General features: G+C 32.3%; 1 protein-coding gene across 4 annotated transcripts; it reads left to right on the forward strand.

Moving 5' to 3' along the window:
- Positions 1-533: 533 nt before the first annotated feature.
- Positions 534-14,348, forward strand: LOC101742114 (nuclear receptor subfamily 2 group E member 1). 4 transcript variants are annotated; one of them, XM_021350450.3, is made up of 9 exons: positions 550-609; positions 6,188-6,221; positions 6,607-6,743; positions 7,472-7,587; positions 10,938-11,384; positions 11,463-11,627; positions 11,713-12,123; positions 12,196-12,327; positions 12,456-14,348. In XM_021350450.3, the coding sequence occupies exons 3-9, from the start codon at positions 6,619-6,621 to the stop codon at positions 12,692-12,694; spliced, it is 1,635 nt and encodes a 544-aa protein (XP_021206125.1). In that variant the 5' UTR covers positions 550-609; positions 6,188-6,221; positions 6,607-6,618; the 3' UTR covers positions 12,695-14,348. The 4 variants fall into 4 exon arrangements, with proteins under 4 accessions (XP_021206127.1, XP_021206125.1, XP_062527497.1 ...); XM_062671513.1 differs by having other exon boundaries at positions 553-740; XM_021350452.3 differs by lacking the exon at positions 6,188-6,221 and having other exon boundaries at positions 534-609.
- The last annotated feature ends 245 nt before the right edge of the window (positions 14,349-14,593 follow it).

The raw sequence follows: 14,593 nt of genomic DNA on the forward strand, positions 1-14,593 counted from the left end.
TTCGAACAAAGGCTTACTTTACTATTGAAGATCCTGATTTATCGTTATGGTTTAATGAGCCTGAAGTTGACGAAGAATCGTCACGCCCACACTTTTAACCGTCCAATGGATAAATACGAAAATAGGGGTTGAAATAACGCTCCGCCTTCTTGAGGTTTCCCACCCACCTTGTCGTCCTTACCCTGACAGTAATATCAGTGCAGTCAGAATAATCATTTAGTGTCGACTCAATGAGGAAGGAAAATCAATTTTCTTTGTCATCAGGAATAGGTAAGTTCTATAACTATATTGTTGTAATTTACATACGTTGTCAGATTTCTATTATGTAAAAATATAATTGATTATTGTTTAAAATATACTAGCCTAAAATTTGCCATGCAGCTATTTTCGAAATCTTAGTTAATTACAATCTCCGCCAATTTCCGGGGCTTATCCAAATTTATAACGACCCTAAATGGAGGACGCTTGTCGGTTAGGAGTGCATGTTTTATGGCTAAGTTTATTAAAGCAGTAAATAAAACCTTTGTTTTATAAATGAATACAACTGTCAAAACAACGACATTTTGAGCATGTTTGAACATTTTGCGGCAGCAGTGAAGCGAATTTAAGGTCTGTGTTTTTACTGCTTGGGTTGAGTTTTCAATATATAATTGTATCATGTGCTGAATATCGTAATTTATAAGTTTTGTTTAATTGTAAGTAGGTTCACCCACGGCTTATTTCTTCCGGAAATAATTCAGGTATGCCTAAGGAAATTGCTATCAAACATAACAAACACTGCCCAACTTGAATAATGCAGTAAAGGTTCCAACAATTGGACAATAGAATAAGCTTATTACATATAAGTAAAAGCCAAATAAAAACCATTGGAGTTTGAGTCAATGCTGTTTTATATAAGTACTAAAATTTAGTGTCACAGACCATTCCCTTTACTGTTTAATCAGACAATTTAATTAGTTAAAAATAGTCTAAAATTAATTAAAAATCATTTCACATTACCTATTTAGAAGAAGAAAAAAGGATTTTATATATTTTAGGGATTTCGAATTTTGGAAGAACTGTTAAGTTGCTTAAAGTAGGTAAAAAAGTATATCTCAAAATAAAAATAGCTCCGAACCTTAACCGCAGTAAAAGGGGAACACTAAATATTGTTATTAGACTAACAAAATTAATTAATCTATTATCGTATTGCGAACATTTGTTACCTACTAGGAATGCGATATCTGAGGCTGTAAAAAACTGCATGTGAATAAAAATTAATTAAAAATTAAGTTAATAATTACAATTCACGATAGAAAAATTCAAATGTTATGGATCGATAAGTAGCTATAACATTAAATAGGTATTACTTTCGTCATAAAAAAACTTTTGGGTTAACTTTGAATTGAATGTGAGTAGCTGTTTATAGCTTTTGTAACTAAAATGCCAAATTTATGAAATCTCTAGTAAGTAAATGCAGAAAATGATTAGTTTCTAGAAAATGAGCATTTGAATTGTGTTAATGATACTTATTCAAGTTTTATATAATTAGAGAGCTTTGATTTGCCGAGTAAAAAAGTTATTCCTAGCTTCGATGTTGTTTTTTTTTTACTTCCGTCCTTTTTCAATTTAAATACCGTTTAGATGATAAGAGAAGTATTTTGCATTGAAAATTTCATTCCGAATGACTGTAAGCTCAACTGTCTCCATCAGACTTTGCCAGCAGAAAATAATTTGAACATGAACTCTAACCTTCTGTAATAACGTCTGAAGCTAATAAAAGCGCATTAAAAATAAGAACTAGTAAGTTACTTTGAAGGAAACTAACTTCTTTAATGGCTTAGTCCACAATGCACAGTTGAAAGATTTAGTCAATAACATCCGAAAAATATTGCTTACTAGCTAACCCGGCAGAATTCGTAGTGCCTCAATCGATAAATAAAAGACCTAAACTTTTGTATAAAATAAACTTAAAACAAACAAAAGGAATCCGCCGACGGGGGACGCATCAAAGGGAAAATAAGTTGTTATTTTTATTAAATTCCGAACATTTTCACATTTATCTACCTTTTAAACCTTCTCTGGACTTCCACAAATAATTCAAGACCAAAATTAGTCAAATCGGTCCAGCCGTTCTCGAGTTTTAGTGAGATTAACGAACAGCAATTCATTTTTATATATGTAGATGGATATTGCTGCCTATTCTGGAATGGTTTTAATTCATAAATTGTTAAAGTTATGTAGACGATTCGAGAAATGTTGTAAAAGAGCGTTTGAAAAAAATTCTATTAATTTTTTACAAAACAATGAAATGGCTTCATTATTTCTTCAAATATACCAAGTTTATAGTCAGAGTTTTGAAAATTTGCACACAATTGAAAATCTGACACCATGTAGGTATTTGGGTGATAGATCTGTAGGCTCCAAAATTCTCCCTTTCCCCAAAATTCTTTTGTGATTCCTAGCTTAGAAAGTAGCAGAGTCTTCGACTGATCTCTAGCCTTCAATATTCGGTCCACCCAGTTGCCACGCATAGTGTGAATAGTGACTAAGGACATCCAAGCATCCGGGTGATAGAAGTACACAAATTTGTCCGTTCTAGAACGAGACTTGGGGCATGTATTTTTACAATTGACTGTCCAATTTTGTGGACAGTAAAACAATAACAAAACGCTCTAACGATATAGCAAAATATTAATCTCATATCTCAAGGAGCAGTGTGGCTTATCAAACATTCATGAGTAAAATGCTTAATAACGATTATTTATGGCAAACGATAATAGAAATTCTATCTCCAGCTCAAGTAGGTACACTATATCGTAGAAGAATTAGATGGAAATGAATCGGAACTGGAGAAAGCATATTTCTTTGCGGGCCTTCTTTGCTGTCGAACCAGTCTTCGTCTGTCATACTGAATTTCACTTTTTATAACTCATGGTATTTCTAAGCTTGGCACTCAGTATGCACATGTCTAACACAAAAAACTAGGTGACGGAAAGCTCTATTGCCGGTTCTTGCTTTAGCTAAAGTTGGTACCACAGCGACTACCGATGCAGTTTCCTATGGAGTGTGAAAACTAAAAATACTCCTTGAGGTTCATTTAAAACAGCGTTACTTCATCACCGCTACTTCATCAATTGCAAAACAGAATGGCCACTAAATTGTTAAAGGTATTTTCAATTGTGGCCTGATAAGACAATACAAGAAATAATTATCAAAGTTCATTACAAAATGTTTTTATCTAAATTTTGTAATTCTTTCCATATTTATCATTCAAACAATCTCATGTCCATCGAAACTAAGCAAACATTTAAAAAGTCAGTTCAAACGTGTAGGTACTTTTTTTAAATCGTAATTTGATTTACTTTTTTCTCGTTCCCCTAATTCCACTAGACTCAGGTCAGAGTTCAAATGTCATAGAAACATACCGCCTGCCGCCCTTTCTACAAGGCACGCGACTTCACGCAACAACCGTGGGGTTCTCGTAATAGAATAATTGTATACTACTTTAATAATTTCAACAATATGTTCTACAAACGACACAGGTACGTTTCGAGGGTTTTAGATTTGAGAGTAGAGGCATAATGTAAAATAATTGTAAAAACTTGACAAAAACTCTTCTACTTCAAATAGAAAAAAAAAGATATTCCAAAACAAATTAATATACACTAAAAACAATAATTATCGAAATCGGTTGGCGTGATATTGTGTTATTCATCTATTTGTCGCGCACGTACTTAATGCAAATTTAAGACTTATATGGTTTTCTCATGGATACCATTATCAGAACTGGACCACACGGAAAACGTTAGCTTTCTAATAAAAAAAGACTCATCAAAATCGCCTCACCCAGTCAAAAGTTATGAAGTAACAAACATAAAAAAAGCATACAGGCCAACTGAGAACCTCCTCCTTTTTTGAAGTCGGTTAATTATGACTATTAACAATAAATTACGCCTTTTAAAATTAACTCGTAACATGACTGTTAGTAAAATTGGTTTACATTTAAATAACAATTAAATTAATCATACTGCCATAATATTAATGCATAATTACTTAGTGTTGAATCTAACGGCGACATTACTGCACAAATCTACCGTGAATATTACTGCAAACCTGTTATATTTGTCAATAATGAATAATTCGACTCAAGACCCCGATAATTTTCACCGCACATTTGGTGTAATTGTGACCTGTAACGTCACGCCATCCACAATTACGAAAATATGTCAATGTTTTGCCGGCAGTTACATTTTTCATCGATAGTATTGTTGATGGCTTTGAAAATGATACTATTATTTTCTTTTCAAACTCATAATTATGTATGGATGAATTATTTAAGATAAGAAAATGATATTCTTTGGAACTAATATAATTTAGTAGCTCAATCGGTGTTCGTATTTATGTCTTTATGTAGGTGGTACATAGGCTTCGAAATTATCGTAAGCAAAAAAGTCAAATGTTTTTAAAAATACGTTTTATAATCCTGATACAGGTATTTATTTAACGTCGTAAGTCGTGCGGTAGATGAATTCTTTTAAGGAAAAATAATAATATACGTATATTATACAAACACACAGTACTTATGTTTCATGCTTGACTGACCTACCATGGATATGCATCAAACGAAATATTGGCCTGTCAACTTACAAGGATTAAGGTATCACATCCGAAGCCGACACAGGAATTAGCCAGAATATAAACGGAAAATATGTTTTTTTGTAATTTTGTGAAACCAATGTACAGTATTAAGATTCAGCCGAGCTGCTGCTATTTTAGTCCATAAAAAAACAAAAACAAATTGTTAATTTGAGTTACGCCTTTACATACATAGGTATTTAACACTGTAAGAAGCTTGACTATAATATTATACATAGATTCAATATTATTAAACCCTGTTAAACCTCAAAAAGTCACCTTCCCTAGTTGTGAGTTTCGTGAGAATTAAAGCACCTGTCCCATAACAATTACCCAACAGCCGAACGGTGCCGATTCGTAAAAGCTCTCTAATAACTTAGATAGACGTAGAACATTTTTTAACAAATGGGAAAGTAAACGTTACCTATGAGCTTATATTATGTTATTTAGTTTTGATACTTACTGTTAAAATGTGTTAAACCTTAACATTGAATCATAATATTGAATATTTATTTCTAATTTTATAACAATAATATACCTAATATAGGAGCATAAGTCAGATATTTGTACAGATTTGTATAAATTTAAGTTTTATTATATTGAATAATAAATAGATCTTAATAATTTTACTTTGATTTCATATACCATCTTTTATACTAAAATAAACATTTTGATCAATGAAATATTGTTTGAAATCTCTCTGTATTACGTAAACTTAATAAATACTATTCGTTATGGTATAAACCTTAAAATATATCATAATAAGCGTAACCATTACAATTTATTATAAATACTAATGTTAGTGCAGGTGACAGTACATGTTCGTTGGGATTATCTAAAATATAAAGATCTAAGATAAACCGTACTTTATGTATATCTTCAAGTGTATTTTATCTAGAGACAAAGTAAAGGTAAAAATTTCCAAAAGAACCGCAATATTTGTAGATTACATACGCTAGAAAGAGTAATATGGTAATCTGATAAAACTGCTATCTAAGTCCCATTTATCCCAGCTGACACTGAGAAGTTATTTTCATGTTACGCCCCAGTCGCCTTATTATAATAATCAATCGATTATTAATATCCATAGTCGATGATATAGCAATATTTTTTTAAAACCATATTGTTTCCTAGCTTTTGAGAAGGGTGCCCTATTTCCAAATTTGATTGAGCTATTGTGTTTGAAATTGTATGCAAATATTTAACACTGTTTCACAAATTTTAATGGTTTTACTTTAAGTAAATTACGTTAGTCTAAAAATGTACAAACTTCTAATACGTACTGCCTCAATCGTGTGTCGTTGTTCCTATGTATCCTGACTGTCTATATTATTTCTAACAACTAGGAGAAGTCCAATTAGAATCTCGCGTACTGGTGGTCCTGATGAAAATCCTAATAACACAATTTTATTTTTGTAGCTCTAGTATATTTTCAATGATTTCTTATGTTACTTTTAGAGAATGAGATCTGGGAATTTTTTATTTATTTAAAACGTATTTTTAAAGTTCCGTAATATGAAAAATCGTTATGTCTTCCAAAAAGAAAATTAATTGTTTTATTATTTTACAGAATCCATCAAGGCTTATTGGTAAAAAAAAATTTGGTAATTGTAGTTCATACCACAAGTTAAAACGTATTTAAAATGATATTAATCGTAGAAATTTAACATTTCATAAATTGTAGATATGGTTTCTTTGATAAGTTTGTTCTGACTTAGTAAACGACAAACGGCTTTACCTATTATAAAGCAGTTAAATTAAATTTGAAATCTAATTTAATCGATATAGTAGTAATGTTTCTTGCATGGAGAATAAAACCCTTCATAGTTTCTTGGATATGTTTAATGAAAATCAATCGAGGGCTTTCAATTTCATCGAGTCATTTCTAAGTTGTGGCAGAGTTCTCGGACAACGCATATGGTCGTTTTTTTTCGGTTGATGTATTTTCCCTTTTTTTTTTTTAATTCATATCATATTATTCTAATTCAGCCCGAAACTATCATGGAAATAGGAAATTGTAAACCGGAAGCGTTTTGTCGAGTTTGCGGCGACAAGGCCTCAGGGAAACACTACGGCGTACCTTCATGCGACGGCTGCAGAGGTTTCTTTAAAAGGAGCATCAGACGGTATTAATGCATGTTATTTATATAATACAGGTAACCCTCCTGTACGGTAGATACGTTCCTACAAATTCCCGTGTTGTGCGAGACCGTGTTATATGAGACTAGAAGCTAGTACAAAAATGCGAATATTTATTCTGAATGAAACATCTCAGTTATGCCTGTATGTATTTTTTACCTATTATACATACAAAATATGCAGTAAAAGTTCGGTTATTCCCATATATTGTGTCTTCATGGTATATAATGTAATTTCGTAAATACTTTTTAACATAATCTCGTTATAGTGTTGTTGAAGTACCTAGGTACTGTATTGTAAGATGGTTTTGGGGAATTTTTCTTTTCGTGTTAGAGTGGAATCGGGTTGTAAAATACCATATTATAGGAGGGTTATCTGTATATCACAAATTAGGTAAACACATTTCGCAAAAATCTTTTTATATAAAAAAAGATAACGAATTGATTTAAGCTTTCGCAGCTATTTCGCAGCTTTCGCGCACATTACACATACATATATTATAATATTATTACACATTTAACGGGCTATCTTCACGATTTTTATATTTCATGAGTTCTCAATATTTTGGCGCTATTGCAATTGTCATGATCACTGGTGGTAGACAACCCTAGTAAAGTAAAAACCCGTTAAATAATAGTCCATAATAATATTGAACTAATATTATCATTTAATGTTATATATGGTAAAATAACCAACTACAATCTTCTTCTTTTAGTAATTTAGATTACGTGTGTAAGGAAAGCGGTCGTTGCATTGTAGACGTGACGAGAAGAAACCAGTGCCAAGCATGTCGTTTCTCAAAATGCCTCAGAGTAAACATGAAAAAAGAAGGTAAGTCCTATATTTTTCTTTTCTTCTATTGGCTATACCCAAATCAACGATGGAATCAAATATCAATTTAAACCAATATCTTAAACAATGAACAATGTAGGTACTTATTGGATGATCTGATTTTATTTTATATCCAATTCAATATTGTTGTTTTTTAAAGTTGAGCTAAAGATGTACAAAAACCGTGTCATTAGTAGTTCTCTGATTACTTGGTCGTTAAAGAAAACTTGATTCGAAAGTATTAAGAAATCGAGAAACTTGTTAGCCTGTCCCTTGAATATAAATAATTGGAACTAGCTTTCGAAAAATACAGATTTCTTAATTTCCCAAAAAACATATTGTTGATTTTATCAAAAACCTGCAGATCCTGCAAATAAAATTCCAAATTTAATTAAATTTAGTTTAAAGCTGAATCATACTAAGCTAATACAAATCATTTATTTTATTCATACTTGTCGAATGTCAAAATGTGATGGCCTCGAATAAGTGTTAACTCTATAGTTGGTTCCAAAAAGAACCACAATCCGAAGTAGAGCCAGCGAAACAAACTCAGCAGGCTTCACACGTCATTACGAATCCTCAACGGTGCTTGTAGGTACCTCAAGCACCGGTCACCGTTCTCGCCGAACCCGTCGCTCGCGACGAAGGGCTCGACGAGTTAATTAACCCATAGACACAGCTCACTGAGTTTCTCGCCGGATCTTCTCAGTGGGGTCGCGTTTCCGATCCAGTGGTAGATTTGACAAAGCGCTGCTCTTGCTAGGGCCAGTGTTAGCAACACTTCGATTTGAGCCCCGTGAGCTCACCTACACGTCAAGGCGAAATAGCCTCTCAAGTTATCAGCTTAGGAAGGGAAAAAAATGCAGGCTTGTCTATTTTATTGTGATAACTTTTCTTTTTCTTTTTATGTTAATATGTATGTGTAGAAAACCAGCCATTTTTACCATTATTTTTGGCACTTTAGTAGCATTTTATAACGGGTAAAAAAGACAAGTATTATAAATAAAACGTAGACGGAGATGGATGTGTTACGTTCGGCTTACAATAGTAGTTTGCCCGAAGCAACATAATACTGGTACGATGTTCAAGTCCGCGTTGTTTCATTCATAGGAAGAACGCCAACGTCACAAATTGACGCGATGCCTGTGCGATGTGAAAATAGCTTATAACTGTTTACGTGTTAAAATATGTATTATTCCATTAATATTAAATGTAAAAAACTGTATTATATGTAATTAACTGAGCGTAAGTATATTAAAGCCGTACGCGTAGGAATCACTATTCTTCTTATTTCTGTCGCGAATCATGCATTCCGGCTTGAAACCCTTCAACCCAACAACTTCAACAATACAGTTGAGGGTTCGATCTCGTGTCTTAGGCGGACGAGCATACCCACCTGATGGTGAGCAGTTACTGTCGCTAATGGACGTCAGCAAATCCAGCGGCAGAGCCAAGGCGCCACCTACCGGAGTATGTACTCTCCTCAAGCCTCGTTTTATGAAGGACATTTCATAGCGCATAGGGTGGTGGTAATCACGTTGTAAAGTCTATAGCCTCCGGTAATCACGTACCAGATGGACAGTCACGTCAGAAAATCTACGCAATGAATTTTTTTAGGTCTAATTAACAAAGTGCCTAGATGAAAGATGTTTGCACACCTGAAATCAGTCTAAGTTCGTCACATTTCACACAGTAAATAAAAAGCAAATAACTACTTGCCTACAGGATCTATAAAATATATAACTACATCAAAATGTTGAACGGTAATCGATGACGGACACGACCAAGCACTTGTCTATAAAGTATTTATCCAGAGTTCCTCTTTCGTAGCATGTCTTTTCCATTAGGAAACATTTCAAGTATTTGCCGTACACGAGTGGCAGTTAAGTGGTGAATCAGAAAAACCTGGGGTTATATTTTCATTCCATTTGGCATTTCAACAGCCAGGCTTCCGTTCACACGGAAATGTTAGATTGTATTGATTATGAGGCTACTGTGGAATTATTGATTTATGTACGTAACGAAAAAGAATTTAACTTGACGTATATTATTTGAAACGCTTTATATCATCGCCATGCCATAATTACTTTATGTAACTTTGTTGGTTAAAGTATATGTATATAATTGACAGTATTCAATAAATTTATAATTAAATATAAAACAGATGCTATTAATATTGTATTAAATAGTTATAAGACTTTCGATAAAAATGATATGCAAACTCTTTAATTGTCATGATGATATTCAGATTTGCTTATTTATGTTCAAGTTAAATAGATGGCCTTTGTTATTATATTTCTGCGTTCGACTTCTAATGTAAGATCAATTTACTAGTGGCGTTAAAGTAAAGCTTGGTAAACCGAAGCTGTCAGAAACAGCCGTTATTCACACAGATATTTATTTACATACAAAATTGATTGCGCCCTAACACTCGACAGTGTTGATGATAGGGTGTCTTTTATAACAACGTGAGCACACTGGCCGCCCTAATGTATTTACTGTAGGTTGCTTGTAGATAGAACACAAGGTTTACTCAAAGTCAGGATAATAGATATTTCAGTTTATTGACCGATATTATTATTTCAGGACCAGGGCAGATATTTGCTTGCGACTCTTCGAAACTTGAAGCTCTTTTGTGTCAGTCCTCTAATCTCAACTATTCACCTTTGAACAGCGACACTCTCAATTGTCTAGGGTATTTCGAAATAAAAAAGGATACACATTTTTGTCCAAATATGCGTTGCAAAATATGTCCTTACAAAATATTTGATGGATACATTCTGTTAGCTAAATTCTAATTGCATAGCTGTATTTTTATAAAATGAATAAAGCCTGAAGCAAATATCAGAATTGATTTCTATTTAAGCGTCAATACAGAATCTACTCTTGCCAAGTAATGCTTTGGAGGTACATAGCTTTGTTATCACTAAAAATGTAGGTTGTCTTATTCATTTTGTTCCTCCACAATCACAAGCGCGCTCGTGTTGATAGTGCAAGCTCTGCTAAGAAGTATAAACTATGAAATTATACCTAACGTCCAAAACTATAGCAATTGCAAACGTATATATATATATATATGTATAAGAAACTCCGAAGGTCCTCTAATTGTAACCCTTGGATAGTAAGACCTAGTTTCCACCTAAATTTTTATATGTACCTAGGTACCTACATATGTACCAATGTAGGATTTCAGTTGAAAATAAATTTAGACCGTACTACTGAGTAATCTATGTATCATGTACCTTTTACCCAATTTTTAATGTTACACTTAATCAAAATCTAAATGTTTTTGAAGTGTTCTTTCATGAATGACTGAATGAACTAAATTTTCTTGTAATACCTGCTTTTAGCTGTGCAACACGAACGAGCTCCCCGTCCAGCGGTAACAATACAACATCAATTGGCATTGCAGAAACTCGGATATAGTTTTTCACGGCAACAAAACTTTATTCCCACTCCGTCCCCTTTAAGTTTCCCTACTTTTCCGTCTATACACTCATATAGCGGAATTGTACCAACCCTTGCCGATCCAAATGTACACAACTCTTTTTTGGAACGAACGCCATATCAAGAATTTACTACGTCCAGAATACCGGGGACTATTGGTTCGGAAACATCGCACATGTGCCCCCTTTTAAGTCCACAAGTCGGTACACTTAATCCTCTTAGTCCGTTCAAAATTCCGCTATTTTCTACTTCCTTGCATTACCCTGTGACACATCCAGGATATTTATCGACAAACATATTTTATCCCTCTGTAATATCTTCAGACGTTTCTGCTTCGTCCAGCTTACAAAGTAAGTTGCGTTATAAAGAAATAAAGCTGTAAAAAACTTCTCAGATATTAAGTGAATAAATAATTTACTGTGTTTCAGAATCTGTAAATTTGAAAGATAATAATGCGTTACCTTGCTCTTCAAATGAAATTAATTTATCAGATAAGCCTGATTCACAACACTTGGATAAAAACAAAGAAGATGAAGTTACCAGTTCTGAAGAAGCATTACGTACAAACTGTCAAGCCGAAGGAAAGCCTGAAGGTAAAGCGTTGGGTAGCGTTTATATTATTTATCAGTGCTTTTATGGCATGACGGGCATGACCTAATTATGCTATAACTTCTATAGATTCCAAGAAGATATCTCATCATTCACTAAGCCATTTCGAACCACCAATTCATCTGGTACCCAAACATACTGAAAAACTGCATTCAACTGTCTGTCAAAAAATGTTAGAAGTATCAAAAAATTTTAACGACCGGCAAACACCGCTAAAGCCGAAAGAGGATATAAAAACTTGTCTCGAAGATATTGTTTGCACGAGAGTAACAAACGTATCATTTTATGATGATGGGTTACTATTGGGACATGCTCACTATGATTCCGCTGTAAGATTATTAGTAGCCGCTGTGAAATGGTTACATACGCTTATAGCGTTTAATGAAATGAAGAACACGGAACAAGTTATTCTTTTACAGAACAATTGGAAGGAATTATTTATTCTTACGGCTGCTCAGTGCACCTTTTGTTTTGATCAAGGTATATATTAGTTTAAGTTTTTTCATTTATTTTATTGTGACGAACCGAATTAATGTCAATTTTTGTTCTTAGAAATTACGGCAAAAACCAAACGTAACAACGTTGATTTAAAAAAAATCTCAGGTTTTTTAAGAAGAATCATAAATCACTGCCTGGATTTAACAGAATATGACTGTTTGAAAACTGCTTTACTATATCGCAAAGGTAAATCTGTAATTAAACACATTATAATTAAATTACTCTAGCGTAAAATTATAAAAAATTATCTTAATATTATAGTCCTACAAAAATTGTAAGGGTATTTATTATTCCATAACTTTCTATCTCCACAGAACTATTGGATGATTCTCCAGCATTGCAATTAGAAAATTTGCAAGATCAAGCATTGCTACTTTTACAGAAACATTGTGCTACAAAGAAGCCTAATCGTTTTGGAAAAATAATGCTTCTACTTTCTAATGTGTGTTGTTTTGCAAGCCAAAACATCATAGAACAGATACTCTTTCCGGATTCTACTCCTTATGAGATTAATACAACATTATCACGCATTTTATTTTATACTTCAATGTGAATAAACCCATTCCGATTTTTAATTTATTATCATAAGATTTTAAGAGGAGTACCTAATTGTAAGGAGGTTCTAATGTATCTAGAACGAAATCGCAAATTGATTTAGATTTATTCTTCTGTGTCAATTTGTGACTGTTATCCACAATGCTTACATACTGTCATGTAATATTATCACAGCTGTAAATTCTGTCATGCCTTTTTATTGAATGCAATAATGTTTTCTTTGTGATGATAACTTGTTTTTTTTTGAACAGCTGACTTGTACTTCATATGTGATTGTTTTTGCAATCACATTTATATTAAAAAAAATTTTTTTGTAAAATTTTTAAATAATAGATAATAATTCCGCTCAATCCTAGAGTAATGTAATTTTCCGATAATAAAATTACTGAGCTCAATACAAAGTTAAGAACTCTAATACAAGTAGAATATTACTTCAACTAAGTATTCAATAACCAAAAGATTTGACACAAAAATCATTATTGAACTATTGCGTAAAATATTTAGATAATACTTAATTTAAAATTTAATTTGCCCACTATTTTAAAACTAGGTTTGGTTTGATGGATACCTACTAATTTAGGAAAATTCAATTAACTTAATAATTCGAAAATACTTTTGCAATAAAACACTACCAACTACATAATAAGATAGTAAGTAGGTACCTATAAATTTTTTTGATTATCTTAACATATTACGTTCAACAACCTCGCAATGACAAGGATGAATACATTAGTATGCTTGCTTCTAAATTCTTTATTTATGCTTCTAAATAACTAAACAACTAAATAAAATTATACTTGAATCTTGAAAAATGTAAAGGAGTTGCTCTCGCCTTCTAAACATACAAGTAGATTCAAGTGCTTTTTCTGTTTCTTGTGGTAATTTTAGTATTGCTATCCTACATCTAAAATTAGACATGATAATAAATGAAAAAAAAAACATAAAAAAGTATGAAGAAACTGAAGAAAATTAACAAATATCGCAAGACACGTATAATGTAGAAGATACATCAATGATACATGGTGTTCCATAACACAACTATGTTGCCGCATTTGAGAGAAAAGTCCTATGTGTAAATCTTAGTTATTAAGCCAATCAATCATTGTAGTGAAAATTAAAAAACAATACCTATGTAGGTACCGATTCTACCGATTTACTTCACACAATTTACGTGTCTGCGCTTAGTTTCAAGCCATCTGGGTGTCCCGCCTACCATAGTGTTGTAAGCTTATTCTTTAATTTTTAGTAAACATTTTTAAGGCGGTTCCGACTTCTGTTTTGTTTTATTTCATAATTTGTTTAATTATTTTATTAAATTTAACTCAATTATTTAAATTGAAAAATAATAGCGAGATGGAACTGCAAAGCTTATCGATTTAAATGTATGACTCACTAGTGGATGGGAAATACTAGGTATCAATTTATCTTACTTATTCACATGGGACGGCTATGCAAAAAACCATTACTAAAATCACTCGTTCAAATAAAAAAAACATTCATTTTTCAAATGAACTAAGAATATACTTACATTACATTAGTTTACATTTACGCAGTAGAGAGTACATAAAAAATATAATGATATTTTAGAATTTTATAATAGAATCTTGTCTATCAATTCTAACTTTACTAAAATATACAAACATAACAATAGACTTAGTAGTTTCTTTTTGTCTAATTTGATCAGCTATAGCTAAGAAAAAAAGATTATCAAAAATAAAATATTCAAATTCGAGACACATTCGTTGCCTCAAAATTGGAAATATTTATTTTCAGCTTTTCTTGTGATTAGGTAAGTTATTTAAATATTCACTTATCTAACATTAAATTTTAACGACTGCTAAATTGACAAATTATTAAAATCTCTGGTATCATTTGCTTGATATGGTTTTTCTGAGTA

This window comes from Bombyx mori, chromosome 1 (genome assembly GCF_030269925.1).
Source record: "Bombyx mori chromosome 1, ASM3026992v2".
NCBI classification, from domain to species: domain Eukaryota; kingdom Metazoa; phylum Arthropoda; class Insecta; order Lepidoptera; family Bombycidae; genus Bombyx; species Bombyx mori.

Bases quoted from the DNA above. Each gene is read 5' to 3' on its own strand.
- LOC101742114 (XM_021350452.3), top strand. From the start codon at position 6,619: ATGGAAATAGGAAATTGTAAACCGGAAGCGTTTTGTCGAGTTTGCGGC. The intron at 6,744-7,471 runs GTATTAATGCAT...TTCTTCTTTTAG, and splicing joins TTTAAAAGGAGCATCAGACG to TAATTTAGATTACGTGTGTA. The intron at 11,628-11,712 runs GTAAAGCGTTGG...TAACTTCTATAG, and splicing joins AGCCGAAGGAAAGCCTGAAG to ATTCCAAGAAGATATCTCAT.